This window comes from Rhinatrema bivittatum, chromosome 2 (genome assembly GCF_901001135.1).
Source record: "Rhinatrema bivittatum chromosome 2, aRhiBiv1.1, whole genome shotgun sequence".
Taxonomy (NCBI): Eukaryota; Metazoa; Chordata; class Amphibia; order Gymnophiona; family Rhinatrematidae; genus Rhinatrema; species Rhinatrema bivittatum.
The window spans coordinates 617,290,113-617,307,124 of NC_042616.1; the positions used below are offsets into that span (position 1 = coordinate 617,290,113).

Genomic DNA, 17,012 nt, shown 5'->3' on the forward strand with positions numbered 1-17,012 from the left:
TCTGCAGATGGGATTTTCCAGTCTACATCTGGCATATTAAAGTCACCCACGATCACCACTTCTCCCTTCTTACCTATCTTATGGATGTCTTCAACCAGGTCTCTGTCCAGCTCTTCCTTTTGGTTCGGGGGCCTGTAAACCACTCCAATATAAATTGATGCTCCATCATCTGTTTTTAGGTCTACCCATAGTGCTTCTTGAATTAATGACTAGAAGGAGGACAGTGGGTAAATCCACGGCTCTAGCGCTAAACTTTCAAAAGGGAAACTTTGATAAAATGAGAAAAATAGATAGAAAAAAACCGGAAAGTGCAGCTACAAAGGTAAAAAGTGCGCAACAAGCCTGGACATTGTTAAAAAAATACCATCCTAGAAGCACAGACCAGACGGCATTAAGAAAGGTGGAAGGAAGGCAAAACGATTACTGGCATGGTTAAAAGGTGAGGTGAAAGAGGCATTTTAGCCAAAAGATCTTCATTCAAAAATTGGAAGAAGGCTCCTTCAGAAGAAAATAGGATAAAGCATAAGCAGTGGCAAGTTAAATGTAAGACATTAATAAGACAGGCTAATAGAAAATTTGAAAAGAAGTTGGCCATAGAGGCAAAAACTCACAATAAAAACTTTTTAAAATATATCCGAAGGAGAAAGCCTGCAAGGGAGTCGGTTGGACCGTTGGATGATCAAGGGGTTAAAGGGGCACTTAAAGATAAGGCCATCACGGAAAGATTTAATGATTTCTTTGCTTCAGTGTTTACTGAAGAGAATGTTGTAGAGATACCCATTCCGGAGAAGGTTTTCATGGGTGATGATTCTGATCAACTGAACCAAATCACGGTGAACCTGGAAGATGTGATAGGCTGATTGTCAAACTAAAGAGTAGTAAATCACCTGGACCGGATGGTATACCCCCCCCCCCCCCCCAGTGTTCTGAAAGAACTAAAAAATGAAATTTCAGAACTATTAGTAAAAATTTGTAACCTATCATTAAAATCATCAGATGTACCTGAAGATTGGGAGATGATCAAAGTAACCCCTATATTTAAAAAGGGATCCAGGGGTGATCCAGAAAACTATGGACCAGTGAGCTTGACTTCAGTGCCGTGGAAACTGTTATAAAGAATAAAATCACAAAACATTTAGCTAGACATGGTTTGATGGGACACAGCCAAAATGGATTTACCCAAAGGAAATCTTGCCTCCCAAATCTCCTACATTTTTTGAAGGGGTAAATAAACATGTGGACATAGGAGAACCGGTAGATGCAGTATATTTGGAAAGGAAAACGACAAATTTGCAGATGATACAAAATTATTCAGAGTAGTTAAATCACAATCAGATTGTGATAAATTGCAGGAAGATCTTGTGAGACTAGAAAATTGGGCATCCAAATGGCAGATGAAATTTAATGTGGCTAAGTGCAAGGTGATGCATATAGGGAAAAATAACCCATGCTACAATTACACAATGTTATTTCCATATGAGGAGCTACCGACCAAGAAAGAGATCTAGGCGTCATAGTGGATAACACATTGAAATCGTTGGTTCAGTGTGCTGTGGCAGTCAAAAAAGCAAACAATGTTGGGAATTATTAGAAAGGGAATGGTGAATAAAACAGAAAATGTCATAATGCCTCTGTATTGCTCCATGGTGAGACCGCACCTTGAATACTGTGTACAATTCTGGTAGCTGCATCTCAAAAAAGATATAATTGCGATGGAGAAGGTACAGAAAAGGGTGACCAAAATGATAAAGGGGATGGAACAGCTCAGCTATGAGGAAAGACTACAGAGGTTAGGACTGTTCAGCTTGGAGAAGAGACGGCTGAGGGGGAATATGATAGAGGTGTTTAAAATCATGAGAGGTCTAGAACGGGTAAATATGAATTGGTTATTTACTCTTTCGGATAATAGAAGGACTATGGGGCATTCCATGAAGTTAGCATGTAGCACATTTAAAACTAATCGGAGAAAGTTCTTTTTCAATCAACGCACAATTAAACTCTGGAATTTGTTGCCAGGGGATGTGGTTAGTGCAGTTAGTGTAGCTGGGTTTAATAAAGGATTGGATAAGTTCTTGGAGGAGAAGTCCATTACCTGCTACTAAGTAAGTTGACATAAAAAATAGCCACTTCTATTACTAGCATCAGTAGCATGGGTTAGGCTTAGTTTTTGGGTACTTGCCAGGTTCTCATGGCCTGGATTGGCCACTGTTGGAAACAGGATGATTGTTCTGACCCAGTATGGCATGTTCTTATGCCCCTGTCTTCTCCCTCTGGACAGCTACTCATTACTATCTTGTCTTCTCTCTCCCCAGGCACTTCCTTGTGAATTCTGTTCATTGGGAAACTCGCTCTTATCTATGCACTTCTCCTCCATCACAGCTCCTATCTCTACGCTTTCCATCTGCTGCACCGTATGCCTCGAATAGATTCCCTGAGTTGCTGGTCATGCTCCTTCTCTGGCCGAATTCAAATCCAGTTTAAAAACTCACCTTTTGAAAGCTGCTTTTCAATCCTAAGTACTTCCCTACAACACATGCCCTTTCCCATAGATTTATTTGTCTTGACTAGAGTGCATGCTCCATGGAGAAGGAATGGTCTTTTTGCTGCGTATCTCTAGAAGCATTTTAGAAATGATGAACAGTAGCAATAGTAGTAGCATTACTATTTTTGACTGATTGTACTGTAGAAGCCCCGGAAAAAACTGAAATCTTCTTTGGGAAGCTGATATTGGTCTGAATCTATTGGAGGAGTAGTTGGGTTTGTTTAAGAGGCTCCAGAAAGGGAACTCTTCCAGTACGAATGGTTGTAAGATATTTTATCTTTGGCCGTATACACCTGAGAGACTACATAAAATGAATGTTAATGCTTTGCTGATCAGCGAGAGGTGTACCATATATAGTGATCATGCCTGGAAAAGATCATATCTTGAATTTATAACATTGCAAATTTCTCTCTACCTAGACAACGAGTTACTTGATTGTTGGGTACCAAATAAGCAAAGCTAGGACAATTCAATGAGTTAATCATTGACTTGTAGCTGTAAGTCATATTACCAGTCAACAGAATTAATTTAATAAGCCTCCTCTAGTCCCCTGGTTTCAAATTATATAAAATACTTATGCCATAGAAAAATGTACATATTGGGTCTGCGAGGGGTATCCTGAGACAGGTAAATATGGAAGCCATTTATGGATTAAGTTAACGAAGGGATGTCTGGCTGTAGTTTATTATGACTTCGTATAGGTGAATTTTAAAAGCCCTATGTGTGCATTAATCAGGGGATGCGTGACTATGTCGGGCTTGCACTTGCTCGGTGGATTTTAAAAGCTGCCAAGATATGCGTGTATCTCCCAGACAGCGCACATCTCGAAAGTTTTCAAGACAGGGTGGGGCAGGGGCATGGGCATTTCGGGTTCATGAATCTGAGATGTGTGTGTAAATACTTATGTGATCTGGTGCGTGCCAAGGTCCCCTGCTGCGTAACTTTACTTCTGCTATGGATGAAGTGTAAGTAATAAAATAAAGAAAAATAGGCAGATCTGACAGGTTTTAAAGGTCAGGTATAACAGGGAGTGAAGGCTATTAAACTAGAGGGATTTGGAAGACTTATCTCTTAACTAGTGAACGGTGATCTTTTAAAATCCCCAGATTTACATGGAAGAAGTGGGATTTGTGTGCACATGCACGCCCACTTAAAATTTGGCACGCATGTACACGCGGCCAGGCTATTTTATAACATGTGCATGTTATAAAATGATCATGTTCCTGGGCGCAAGCAGACGTATGTGTGTAAATGTGCCCACACACGCTGATTTGAAAGTTACCATCCCTGTGTTTAACCTATTAATAGTTATAGTACTTAAGTCCGGGTGGCCCATCTCTGTGGGCTTCGTATTTGGGTCTTTGCATTATATTCTGGAATACTGTAGGGAAATGATGTATGACACATTATAGTAACATAGTGTCAAACCAAATAGTCCACTATTCAGTTTGTCCAATTATAGCTGTCCACACTGCTAATGATATATCCCAGTTGCCAGCCATATAGCATGAATACTTGCAAGATATCTCTTCTTATCCAGAACAGTTTTTATCTTTCTCATTTGTATTTTACCATTTCGGTCAGATGAGCATACAGAATTCCCTAATTAATTCACAATGAGCACTCTTCCTTTCCCATGAATAACCACAAAACTTTGTAATAATCTGAATAGCTACTAGAAAATAGAAACGTTATGGCAGAAAAAGAGTGAATGGCTTATCTAATCTAGTATTTATTTATTTATTTATATTTTTATATTTCGCTTTTCGGCACTTCAAAGTGTACATCATAAGAACATAAGAAATTTCCATGATGGGTCAGGCCAAGGGTCCATCAAGCCCAGCATCCTGTTTCCAACAAATGCCAAACCAGGCCACAAGAGGCTGGCAAGTACCCAAATACTAAGAAGATCCCATGCTACTGATGCCAGTAATAGCAGATGCCATTCCCTAAGTCAACAATTAATTGCAGTTAATGAACTTCTCCTCCAAAAACTTATCCAAACCTTTTTTTAAACCCAGCTACACTAACTGCACTAACCACATCCCCTGGCAACAAATTTGAGCTTAATTGTACGTTGAGTGAAAAAGAATTTTCTCCGATTAGTCTTAAATGTGCTACTTGCTAACTTCATAGAGTGCCTCTGGGACCAGAGGAGGCTGCGGAGCTGCTGGAGGAGCCTGGGAGTGTGGCAGGAGTGCGGGCGCGTAGGCGACTGCCTACCGCTGCCAAGGAGGAAGGGCCAGGTGCGGGACCCAGGTGTCAGGGCTGAGTAGAGTCAGCTGCGGGCCTGCCATGGCCGGGAAACATTAGGTCCCTTGTATTGCCTGGCTAGACAGACCCAGATATATGAGCATGTTTCTGCTAGGACTTCTAAATTCTATCGTTGCCTTGACGTTTGTGTTGTTTTGTGTTCTTGTTTGATTTACTTGTGTTTCTGTATTATTTCTTGTTTGTATGATTACATGCTTATTCAGTAAAGATCTGAAAATTAAAAAAAAAGTAAACTGCTACAATTCAGGCTTCTGTTTTTAGGTTTTAACCAATAAACACTAATAAAACACCCAGATGCAAAAAAAATAAATAAATAAATCATAGGTTTTTATTAAACAAACACCATAAAAACACCATTGCCCTGGTACTCTTTCATCCCTTTCCTTGCCTTCCTTGAGTCCTCTACTCTGTTTTTGTGCCTTTTCCACATAGACAATTTAGATGTACAAACATTTGGCAGCTAATAGGCCTCTATTTTCCTCCCACCAGTTCAGCTGTACAGCTGTTCCCAATGGCGATCTCCAGAGCTGTTGTAAGAGGGCAGAATGAACCAGGGCAGGAAGTTTAAGCATGATAAAGCCAGCGGTGGGGAAGAAGAGCGGTGTGGCTGGGATTATGTGGGGGGAGGCAGCTCTGGTCAGTAGGGGGCATGTACTGATGGCTGGGGGAATATATTGTTTATGTTATGGAAGTACATATATGTTATGGAAATGTATGTATTTTGATTCCACCCAGCAATAGTAAATACCTGCATCAGGAAAACATCAATAAACAATGATTTTTGTACCCTCAAATTATAACTCCTAATTAGCTGGAAAATGAACACCTAAATTATAATTTTATAAACACCTAAAAATAGAAGCCCTATGTATAATTATTCTGAGAAGGGAAAATAATGTCCAGCAGCTCTATGGTCTTCCTTCCTCCATCTATCTTGTCATTTTCCTGATCACCAGTTGGGTGCTTTGAAGCAGTACCCAAACTGATAGGCATCATCATGATGGTTAGGAGAAGACAAGGAATATGGAATGTGAGCCCATCAGCCAATTCTTGGCTCCAAATTTAATTACATTTTAACTGTGGTTTTTTTTTTAAGATTATTTTCCAAAAGGTAGTCCCAGCTGTTCTACTTTTCATTGCAATAAACAGTGTGTTCTAGCTCCTACCAAACATTCATTTTGCTGCAAGTAAAAGGGGAACAGTTGATTCAAAAACCTCATGCACATAAATTTTACTTTTAACTTTACTTAGGACATGTGTTAGCCCAAGATATATATATATATCACAGAGCCTATTTTGTTCCAGTTGCAGGTGATTTTTAATATCAAAAGACTTTTTTATGAAGGCATTAATCAAACACACTAGAGATAACTTTGAGCAGAGTATCACTATCCAGGCTATTCTTTATCAAAATCTATTCCAGTGAAAATGAAATGTAATTGTTTCCTGAAAGGAGCAGTTTACTCAGGCAAGGAGAAACTCCACAGTAGATATTATTTTACTTCAAGAAATTTAGATCCACTGCCACACAGTTTGATTAGAAGTAAGAAGGCATAACTCATTTAGTGACTTGTCTTTAGGATTTTAGGAACAAAGCAGAAAAGAACAATCTCCTGCACGTTTTTGTTTTTTTTTTTTGTTCCGCTTTTTCAAAACAGGGCAATTCCTACAAAATAGAGATGTACCCAGCATTTTACAACATGTTTTCACAATTCGAAAATCTGCTGAAGACTGCAATCCAAGATCTGATTAATCTCATCCAAGAGAATTGCCCAGATCAGAGATTTGAGATTCAGGGTTGTGAAAGAAATAAATAAATCGCTCCTTAGGGAAAAACCCTGGATAATACAGGCAGGATTTAGGATTGTAGAAAAACATTTGTTGATCTCTACAATAAAAGATATGCAGTTGCTCATTTAATAAGGCCAAAGATGTTGTTTTACATTAGCTTTTGCTTCACCTGACATCTGGACAATGGCATCTTCACAGTCTGACATCTGAAATGGAGCATCCATGATCCAAAAGCTGGTGCACAGCACTGCCATATCAGTTTCATGTTGCTCCAATTAAAGGTGTCATGGCCTACAAAGAATCTTAAAGATTGATTTTAAAAGCTCTACATGCACCAGAGTCAGGAGATATACGTGTCTCAGGCTGGTGCACGCCGCACAGATATTAAAAAGCAGGCAAGTACCCGTGAATCTCACAGTATGCGCACCAAATCAAAAAGTTTTAAAAAAGGGGCATGGTGTGGGCATGGTCTGGGCGGAGTATAGGCGGGACAAGGGTGTTCCAGAAAGTTGCCTTGAAATGTGCACATAAGTATTTATGCGCAAAAGCGTGCACCGGGGTTCCCTACCAGGAAACTTTACTTCTGCTCTGGATGGCGTGTAAGTATTAAAATAAAAAAACTAGGCAAGTCAGTGGGGATTTAAGGATAGATGTTAAAAGGGTAAGAGGGAAGCTACATAACGGGGGGGGGGGGGGGGTGTTTAGGAAGTCTAATCCATTAAATGGGAATGAAATGTGAAAAAGAGCTATTGTATCGGTGCGCGTTGTTTTTAAAATCCCCCCACTTATGCGGTAGAGCTGGCGTTTGCGCGCACATGCACGCGTCCATATAAAATTGTGTGCACATATACATGCGTACAGCCGATTTTATACCATGCGCGCATATATGCGCATATGTTATAAAATGGATGTGTCCATTCGTGCGAGCCGGCATATGCGCGCAGATGTTTAAAAGTTACCGTCTTAAGTTATTGCACGGCACTCACCATTAGGGTTCCACTGGTCTTCTCCTCCCAGCACAAACAAGAAGTTTTCTACTTCCACAACACAATGATGAGCACTGTTATAGGGCATAACTGTAAAAAACAAAACAAACCAACACATTCTTATTTGTTTAGGTGGTAATACAGTACCGCTCCTAATATTGTGTTTATTGGATAACCTTCTAGAATAGTTTAAGAAATTTTCATAATACATCCACCAATGGCCTTGGCTGACCGTTCATGTCCAGCATCACCAGGACGAGTGGCAGATAGGCAGTCATGCAGATATTATACATCAACCCCCATAATAATTGGAATAGCAAAGCATGCAATAACAGTACACAGAGAATTCAGATATGGCGGGGAGGGTAATCTAGCAAAATGCACAAACTGAGAACACATTCACAAGGGGAAAGTAGATGGCTCAGCAGACTGGCATAGGAGATAAAGCCTTTCATTTCTAGGTCACTGGTTCAAATATTAGGGCAGGTCAGTAGTTGCTGGGAGTTATTGTTATCTGAAAGCTGTTTAGCATCACATGAGAAATGAGTTGGTGGAATCATTCCAGTCCCCACTTGACAAGGGACCACGGCACTGAAAATGCGCTATCACCACTGGCACTGTTAGTGGCAGTATCAGCACAGAGACCAGGAGAAGAATGAGACTAGAGACTGAAAAACTGACTCAGCCTTGGGGTGGGGGGAGAGGGCGGGTGATCCTCAGAAAATCACTGTTAGGATTTTGGGCGCTAACCTTCAATTACTACTTCTCTATCTCTAGCTACAAGGAGCACTGTGGTTTCTAGTGCTATCAATCCAGAACTTTTAAAAAGCAAAATTGTGTGTGGTTTTGGGGGGTGGGGGTGGAAGGGGGGCAGGAAAGCATATTTTTATTTGAATAAAATTCTGAATTTTGCAAACCATATTTTCACCTTTTGGTGTTCAGAGTCAGAAATTTCTCACTTGGGAAATACATTAGGTTCTAGCTTTTAAAAGTTTACACTATGGGATAAATGTTCAATAAATTGCTCTTACAACAAGATAGCCAGCTAGATTTAAGCCGGCTGTTTGCACACAGAGACAGCAACCTAACATTGAAATTTTGAGATATTCAGCTAAATTTCTCCCCCTACCCTACCCGACCCTATTTTGGGGCCGATGCAATATGCAGTCGGACATGGGTAGAATAGGCACTAATCAATCCCCTAATGCAATAAGGGGATTAGCGCATATTCAATGCGCGTCCAACGGAGTGAGTCTAATAGCGCTCATTACATGCAAATGCATGTGAATGAGGCTATTGGGCATTCACTCCCAATGCAAAAAAAAAAAATGTGTGTCTATTAATGCCTGCCTGGAGCAGGCGTTAATAGCTGTGCTCATCAAAAAAAAGTATAGAAAAGCAGAAAAAACTGCTTTTCTCTACTGCCTCCTACTTAATATCGTTTATCGGCGTCTGTTTTCTACCGGTGGACAGTCGAGTCACGAAAACCGATGCCAATAAACTCGGTGTCAATTTTCGTAACTGCCGTCCGCCGGGTCAGGAAAACTGATGCCGGGTCTATCGGCATTGGTTTTCGTGACGGCCGTCTGCCAGTAAGGAAAACCAATGCCGATAAACTCGGCGTCAGTTTTCCTTACCAGCGAAAGGTAGTCACGAAAACCGACGTCGGGTTTATCGGTGTCGGTTTTCGTGACCGTCGTACGGCAGTCACGAAAACCAATTGGGTTCGCGTTAGTAAGGATGCGCCTCCTTGCTAACGCGACCCCCTAATTTAAATATTGCATGGCGCCAGAGAGCAGGCGCTGACTGTTCAGCGCTCGCTTTCTATGCAGCTTTATTGCATTGGCCCCTTTGGGCGGCTAAATGCAGAACACAGCTGCTCTGCAGGGCAAAACTTTCAAAAGCTTGGGTCCCGCTGGTTAACTCCTGAAGTCAGGCAGTAAGACCCTTTAGAAACTCTATCCTTATGCACTTTAAAAAATAAAAAAATCCCAGAGGTTTCCTGGTGCTTGATATATACATACTGTTCTATCTTGCTGCCTAATGACAATATATTTCTATTACTGATAAACAGAGGCTTCTGGGGAATGTTCAGAAGTGTTCAAAACAATGGGAACAGAATGTATACCCCCTAAATTTCCATCCAGTTTCACTTCTTTTTCTAAAATAAGGCCCAACTGATACATGGACCATTTTCCCAAGGGATTCACTTAACTACCTACATGATCTCCTTAGTAGTAATCCTCGCTCAGATTCAATCTACTTACTTGTATGGCCCTTCTTGTCTAGAAAGTGCTGTAAAACCTTCATAGGGTAACTATGAAAACTGAGATCCACATTGTGCTGGCTTTACTTCAAATGCACTGCATATTTACTTTTATTTAGAAATTTTGTTTTTAGAGTCTGCCTTTAGTTAACTGTACTATATTTGATGATCAAGCTGTACTCTATGATGTACAGCATTACACCATAATTAATTGCATACTGCCGTATGCAATCTATATGATAAATTTAAACACAATCAGTATAAGCCATCATATAAAGGCAGTTTTGGCCCAGTGGCACCAGTAGGAAAGCAATGTCCTTGTTCGTCTCATCAAATGGGCACCTTAAATCTAGGTGAGGACAAACGGGGAGGCATTGTGCATGTACAGGCAGGGAACTTATTGCTTGACACGGATCAGCAGAGCACTTAGGAAACCAGTGCAGTGGGAAATCAATATGACTCAGGGCCAGCTCTCACTCTCTACTCTTTTTGCCAACGCCAATAAAAACGGCAGCCTAACTCACACTTGGATTATTTTGGGTTATATATCTCTCATTTCACCTGATTTATCATCTCTCCTTCTCAAAATTCAGTTATGCAGTATGGTACATGTAACGATCATAATTACGATAATGATAATAAAAAAAATGCCCAGTGTTGTACTTTTCGGGCACATTCTCCTAGGCATCGTATAGGCTCTTTTCGTCTGCCTGCTGAAGTTTCTGGCCAAGGCGGTAATAAATAAATAAATAAGCTACTTCTAGCTTTAAGAGGGCAGGCTGAATATCACTTGTGTTCTCAAATGGCACAGTTGCAGGAGCAGGCAGTTTTAGGGATAAGACATCTATTGAGGCCATATTCTCGCAACTTATCTTTATGAGACTGGGTGTGGGTGTGTGTGTGGAGGGGTTGTTGCTGGGTTAGTCCATAATTATTTTCTTGTGCTGCGTATAAACATAAACAGGGTCGGAGGTCGATGCCCATTCAAACAGCACCTGTTCTGACAGGACATCATTTGACCCTCCCCACCCCCCCTTACTGGCAGGCGTTAATGAAAGAAGCAGCTGCGTTACATTCATGATGTGGTGGGGGGAGGAAGGAGCTGAGCTGCATTTCATTGGGGCTTGATGTTAGTCTTCCTTCTGCAAGAGGTATCGCCAGGTAACACAGCTTAACGTGACGCTCTACACTACACCACTCTGACTTTTAGTTAATCCATCTCTATAGTGCTCCCCCCACACACAGCGCTGGCCTCTTAATAGCATCAGGTGGGTGCAAGCTACCAAGAATGCGCCAGACACGGGCAGCCCCCCGCTGGCTTCCCTGGAACTGCCTGTAATGTAAATCAGCGCCAGGACTGGTCATGGGGTCCTCTCTTCACATCGTCTTAAACCTTGCTCTCCAGCATCAGCCCTCCCTTCCCCACGGAAGAGGAGGAGGGGGGCTCCCTGGTGGAATGAAGTGGGTGGCTTCTGTCTTCTCGCTCTCAGCATCTTCAGCCCGCTGCTCAGCTGCTATCCCCTTACAATTCTCACAAGCTGAGAGACTTAAAAAAAAAAATCTGTACATATATCAAACCCCTTTTATAAAACCAAGGTTTAATCCTCACATTTTCATTTACATATATTTTAAACAGTGAAATTCTTACAACGAATAAATCTGTGGGAAGCGGCAGAAGCAGCAAAACAAATTGTTTTTAAATAACTCAGCTGGAAGTTTAAACTAAATCAATCTTCAAAACGCCCCCATTTATGGTTCTTATTTTGATTTTTACTCTCCGGTTTTTGAAAGTTCTTCTGTACTGGCCACGTCCACCATTCTGACTGCCAGTGTGTCGGGGCGCTAGCCTGCCGCAACGCCTCAAAAAATGCAAACATTACAGCGCCACACAGTGTGAACAACCGATCCAGGGAATACAGGGCATGTTCCCTAAGAAATAAGTATTTTGAGGTCCACAATCAAAGGGGTTTGCCGAGTAACTTTTCAGGTACCTGAACAAAAACATGTAATTAAACATTTCCCCCCCCCTTACTGGCTAAATTTTACCCAGGTGACCTTTTACACTCCCTCTTTTCCCATTTCTCTCCAAGATCCTCCTGCCCTGTGATGGCATCAGCGACCTGTACTGGGGTGGAGTGCAGGTCATTTATTTATTTATTAGAGTTGGTGCACAGAACGTGCTCCAGGGCCCTCTTGACCTCTCTATCACTAAATTACAGTCAGGAGGGATGGGCCCGAGAGTTGAGCCAGGTAAAATGAAGAATGGCCGGGGTGGGAGGGGGACGGGGGTTCTAGGGACAGGACTTAAGTTTAGTCGGGCAGCAACGATACTGAGCACTACCCGGGTAAACGTACCCGTGCAAGCTTGGTTGGATGAAACACATACTAAAGTTACCCGGGTGAATCCTGCTGCGTGTCACAGCTTAAGTTACCAGGTCATTTCCTGCTCACCCACCCACTCAAAAGGGACCTTGCACCTTTTATTCTTGAAAAAAAAAAAAAAAAACCGTAAAAATACAGGAAATAAAAAATAAAAATGTAAAAAGAAAGGACACTTAAGACTAAATAGAGAAGCTTTAGCACTAGATGCAGGTCTGTTTGTTTTCTGAAAAATCGTTGCTGCTTTAACATTTTTGGCGTTGTGGAAAGGGAAGGAGTTCTGGCTATGAACAAACAGAAAAACCTATGGATATAAACCCACATACCCTAGGTTTTCTTTTTCATCCTCAGTGCCTTATCGTCCCTCCTTAAGCACTCGTATTAGTGCAGACTATGCCCTGTGAAATCACAGCTGGGGTGGGGGGGTTTTGAAGAGCGAGGGAAGAGACACAAAGAACTTGGCCGACTATAACTGAGTGACTTGCAAGGGCAGAGCACTGGGCTGAGGTCTAGGGTGGCTTCCTTCATAAACGCACTGACCTCTGTCTCAGATCAGTCGAGCCACTGGATTAGGAGAGTTAGTAAAAAGCCAAGCGCTGCCTACAGTCTTGCTCAGGAAGCTGGGTGACGTGGAAGCGCTGAGATCTGGGCTCCTGAAGTGAACCTCGGCAAATTTCATGACAGCACAACAGTATACCACCCACTGGGTCACTTGCCCTGCCCCTATACTAACTTCCAAATCATCTGCAAACCAAGAAGGACGAAGCCTTGACAAGGCTCCCGGGTGATTCCACCATACCCTTAGCGCCTTGCAGTATTACAGTTACAGACTACTGTGTGCCAAGCTCTCCAACAAAAAGCATTTAAAAAAATGAAATTATAAAAATGAAGAACAGCATAGAGCTAAACATACTAGTTATAATAAATGTGGGACCCAACAGGTGAGAACTAGTCCAGGAGTTTTCAACAGGGGTAACCTGAAAAGTTCATATTGGGTATGAACCAGGATGGCCTCCGCAGCTCTTCTCTTATCCTTCCTCTAACTGATACCGTCACTGTCATGGGCCCGTCTTCCTGCAACCCAGATCTGCCCTGAGCACCACTGTGATGGTGGCAAGAGCTGCAGCCATGTGGGTTGACATCTGAGACTGTACTCGTAGCTCTGCTCCCAGGCCCTGCTTGCTTATATAGGAGGGTGGGGGCCTGGGAGAGGAGCCCATGCACTGACTTGGATCCCAGCCCACGTTTTACTCACCACAGGTCACTGCTGCCGCTGCAGAGGACCATGGGGAGGATGGGAGAAAAAGGACTGGGGAGGGGGAGGGATAAAAGGATCTTGGGGGAAGGGAAGAGTCTCAAGGGAAGGAGAGATGGGAAGGGAAGGGAGAAATGCCTACAGGAGAGAGGGATAAAGGGTGAGGAAGGCAGACAGAGGAGAAGAAAAGAGATACCAGTGGGAGAGAGAGAGGATGGGATAACAGGAGAGAGGAAAGAAATGGAAACAAGACAGAGAGAGATTCAAGAGAGAAACAAACCAAAATAGAAAGAGGAAGAAACATGTATCCAGAGATTTGTAATCTTACGTTGCCCCTTATTCACTCCGCGCAAGGATTTTCAGTCTTATTTTAATATATATATATATATATATTTTTTTTTATAAAGGGCTACATGAGCTAAAACTTTGAGACAGAAGGGGTACATTTAAAAAAAAAAAAAAAAAAAAAAGGTTGAAATGGCCCAAGTTAGACACTGTCCAAGTTTTCTGCGCTCTGAAACTAAAGTAGACAGTGAATGTGTGATACCACAGGGGCCTCGGTCATGCTTACTTAACCACCATGGGCCTGAATTATGGAAAGGTCCTCCCTCGCAGTCAAAGAACGGGAGAAAACCTTCCTACATCAGACCCCTGCACCTGCACTAGTATCAGTTTGGCTAATTGTTCCTTTTGTCTATTGATTTTAGTTGGGCAGAACGCAAGGCAGCCTTAAAAAGTTTTTTCAAGCAAGGAGAACACCTGGCTCCTTTACCAAACAGAAGGGTATTTGAAGATAAGTTCTGTACTCTTCACTCAAACACAGCACACCGTGTGAGTTTCTAGCGTGTCAGTCAGTGAGTCAGAGGGAAAGGGTAAAGAGAAGCTAATCAGGATGAAATGAGATTAAAGGCTGTCTAATTTTACAGCAACTGTGATCCATCAGCCACTGTGAAAGTGACAGTGGAAATGAATGATGGAGACAGACAGGTGGGGCTCTACATTTCACTGATTTATCCTCAAATGCACTGGGCCTTCTTTTATTGAGTGAACATGACCGCATTTATCATGGCTGTCATCTAAACCCCACTTCCCTCCATTTAAAAAGGTCACTTTACTAGGAGGGAGTAGGAGAAAGGCACTTTTAAAAAGCAGATTTTAAAATCCAACAGCACACACACACGTCAGGAAGGGCCCCCAGCAAAGAATGTTCAACTTTGCAAACGAATAAGCGCAGCCGAAGGTGGAAAAGACAATTTCGCAAAGAGAGAGAGAGAGAGAGAGCTGCACAATGAATGATGCAGTACCAAAGTACCTCTCCCTAACCTGAAGCAATATAACTGTGAAACAAACTAACTTAAAAAAAAACTTTTTTTTTTTAAACCGGCATCTCTGTAAATTGTAAAAAAAAAAATAAAAAAATCTGGGCAATTGTGGTTACTTAATTCTTCCCACAGACACAAAGAGGGCATGTAGTTGCAAAGTTCTCAGGAACTTTTACCATCTACTGATTTTCAAAGAAAAACTAACGTGGTGGCATTTCTTTAGAAAATGAGCTAGCAAAAAGCACATATAGTAAAAGCACCCATGGTACTTTGTGCCTTATGTGTGTCTGGGTGGCCAAGAGAAAAGGGGGAGGAGAGTTACAGCACATATGTGTGGCCCTGGCCCTGATTTTCACCCTGGTTCCGGTCCATGTGCCACTAATGTTTTTCCTTGACTTCTACTTGAATGTCACTCAGCCTCTACCTATGTAAAACAATGGGTTGTAAAGTGTTTCAGTGGTAGTTGGTGGAAAATGAGGATTGTTCCTTTAAGTCAGAGCTTTCCAAACTTTTCATGTTGGTGACACACTTTTTAGACAGACATAATTTCTTGACACAGTAATTCAGCAAACCAGAGGTTAAAGGTTAAACGAACGAAATGTATTTCAACAATTTATGTATGTTTCCTTAAATATATACATAATAAAATGTTTCACGACACAACCTATCTTGTGAAAACCTTTCATTTATATTAAAAATATATAATACTCCAAGATTAATGTTATTGTTATAATTTATGAGTAACAATAATAAAACAAAGTTATTGTGTTATTCAATTTACCTCTTTAATGAGATATATGAGCTTGATGGGATGAACACAGCTTTTGAATATTTGTGTTAATACAAAAGTGCAAAGGGTCTTCTGCTTAATTTTAAAAATCTGGCCAGTTTCACACTATAAAATTATTTGATAGCCTCATTCAACTAATTCTATAGGGCTATGAGAGTGAAGTCTGGAATTTATAGGAAGGGACAGAATGTCAATACAAATCCTGCACCTCCAGTTTTGTAACTTTGTACATCCACTGAAATTCCCCCAAACAATGGAGCTTGGATGTTTCCCTTATAGCTCATCATAGTAAAAGATATTTTCAAATTCTGGTTTCACCTCACAGTAACAGCAGCACGAACACCTTCCACTGCCTGGCACATTGTGAACGAACACAAAACCCCGCAAAAAAAGACACTCAAAATCTATACTGCAATCCCATCATAACATAACAGTAATAACACTAAGGACCCAAACAACAATAACCCTACCTGTTAAAAAGCAAGGGTAAATATTACACTGGGTCCTAGAATACCAATACACCACCTACTGAGGAAACAAAACAAACCAGATTGCTATAGATCCCTATGCTAGCAGAATCTCTCATTGTGGTCACACACACAGAGCAGAGACAGACCCTCACCAAATACAGAATACAAAATAAAGGAGAAACAACAATAACCCTACCTGTGAAAAAGCAAGGGTAAATATTAGACTGGGTCCTAGAATACCAATACACCACCTACTGAGGAAACAAAACAAACCAGATTGCTATAGATCCCTATGCTAGCAGAATCTCTCACCATGGTCACACATACAGAGCAGAGACAGACCCTCACCAAATACAGAATACAAAATAAAGGAGCACAAATTAGACAAAAACTGAAATGGAAACCCCAAGAAGCCAGACTCTGTGTATTAACAATGGAAAAACAGAACCACCATTCCTCATAAAACAAATAAAATCAAGAAACATAAAGCATCAGTTATAATAGTAAAACCTTACTAATAAAAGAATATTTTAAAACTACTGATAAATAGAATTTTTATTAATTAAAATCATATACATTTTTTACAATTTCCCAAACACCAATAAAATATTTCAAAACAGCACATATATCAAATAACACCCAATAATTAAACTAATAAGGATTTTTAAAAAGCCTCTGTTGTCCATACGTGGGAGCTCTTGATTTCCAGTCAAGGATTAGGAGGTTATCCTCTTTCTCTCACACATACTCACATGTCCATACTCTCTCACACATACACTGTCACATACATACACATTCATGCTCTTATACCCACCATAACCTCTCGCTCTCACAGACACTGACACACTCTCAGGCTCTAAGACACTCTCTCCCCCTCCACACCCCCCCCCACACAAACTCTTACTCCCCTGGATTTTCTCATACACACTCATGCTCT

At 41.3% G+C, this 17,012-nt stretch overlaps 1 protein-coding gene across 1 annotated transcript in view; it reads right to left on the bottom strand.

The window, feature by feature from the left end:
- The window catches only part of KLHL14 (kelch like family member 14), a 211,989-nt gene that overhangs the window by 42,874 nt on the left and 152,103 nt on the right, over positions 1-17,012 (bottom strand). The window contains exon 3 of the mRNA XM_029591202.1: positions 7,594-7,683. Coding sequence (XP_029447062.1) covers positions 7,594-7,683 — 90 coding nt within the window. The remainder of the gene's footprint in view (positions 1-7,593; positions 7,684-17,012) is intronic.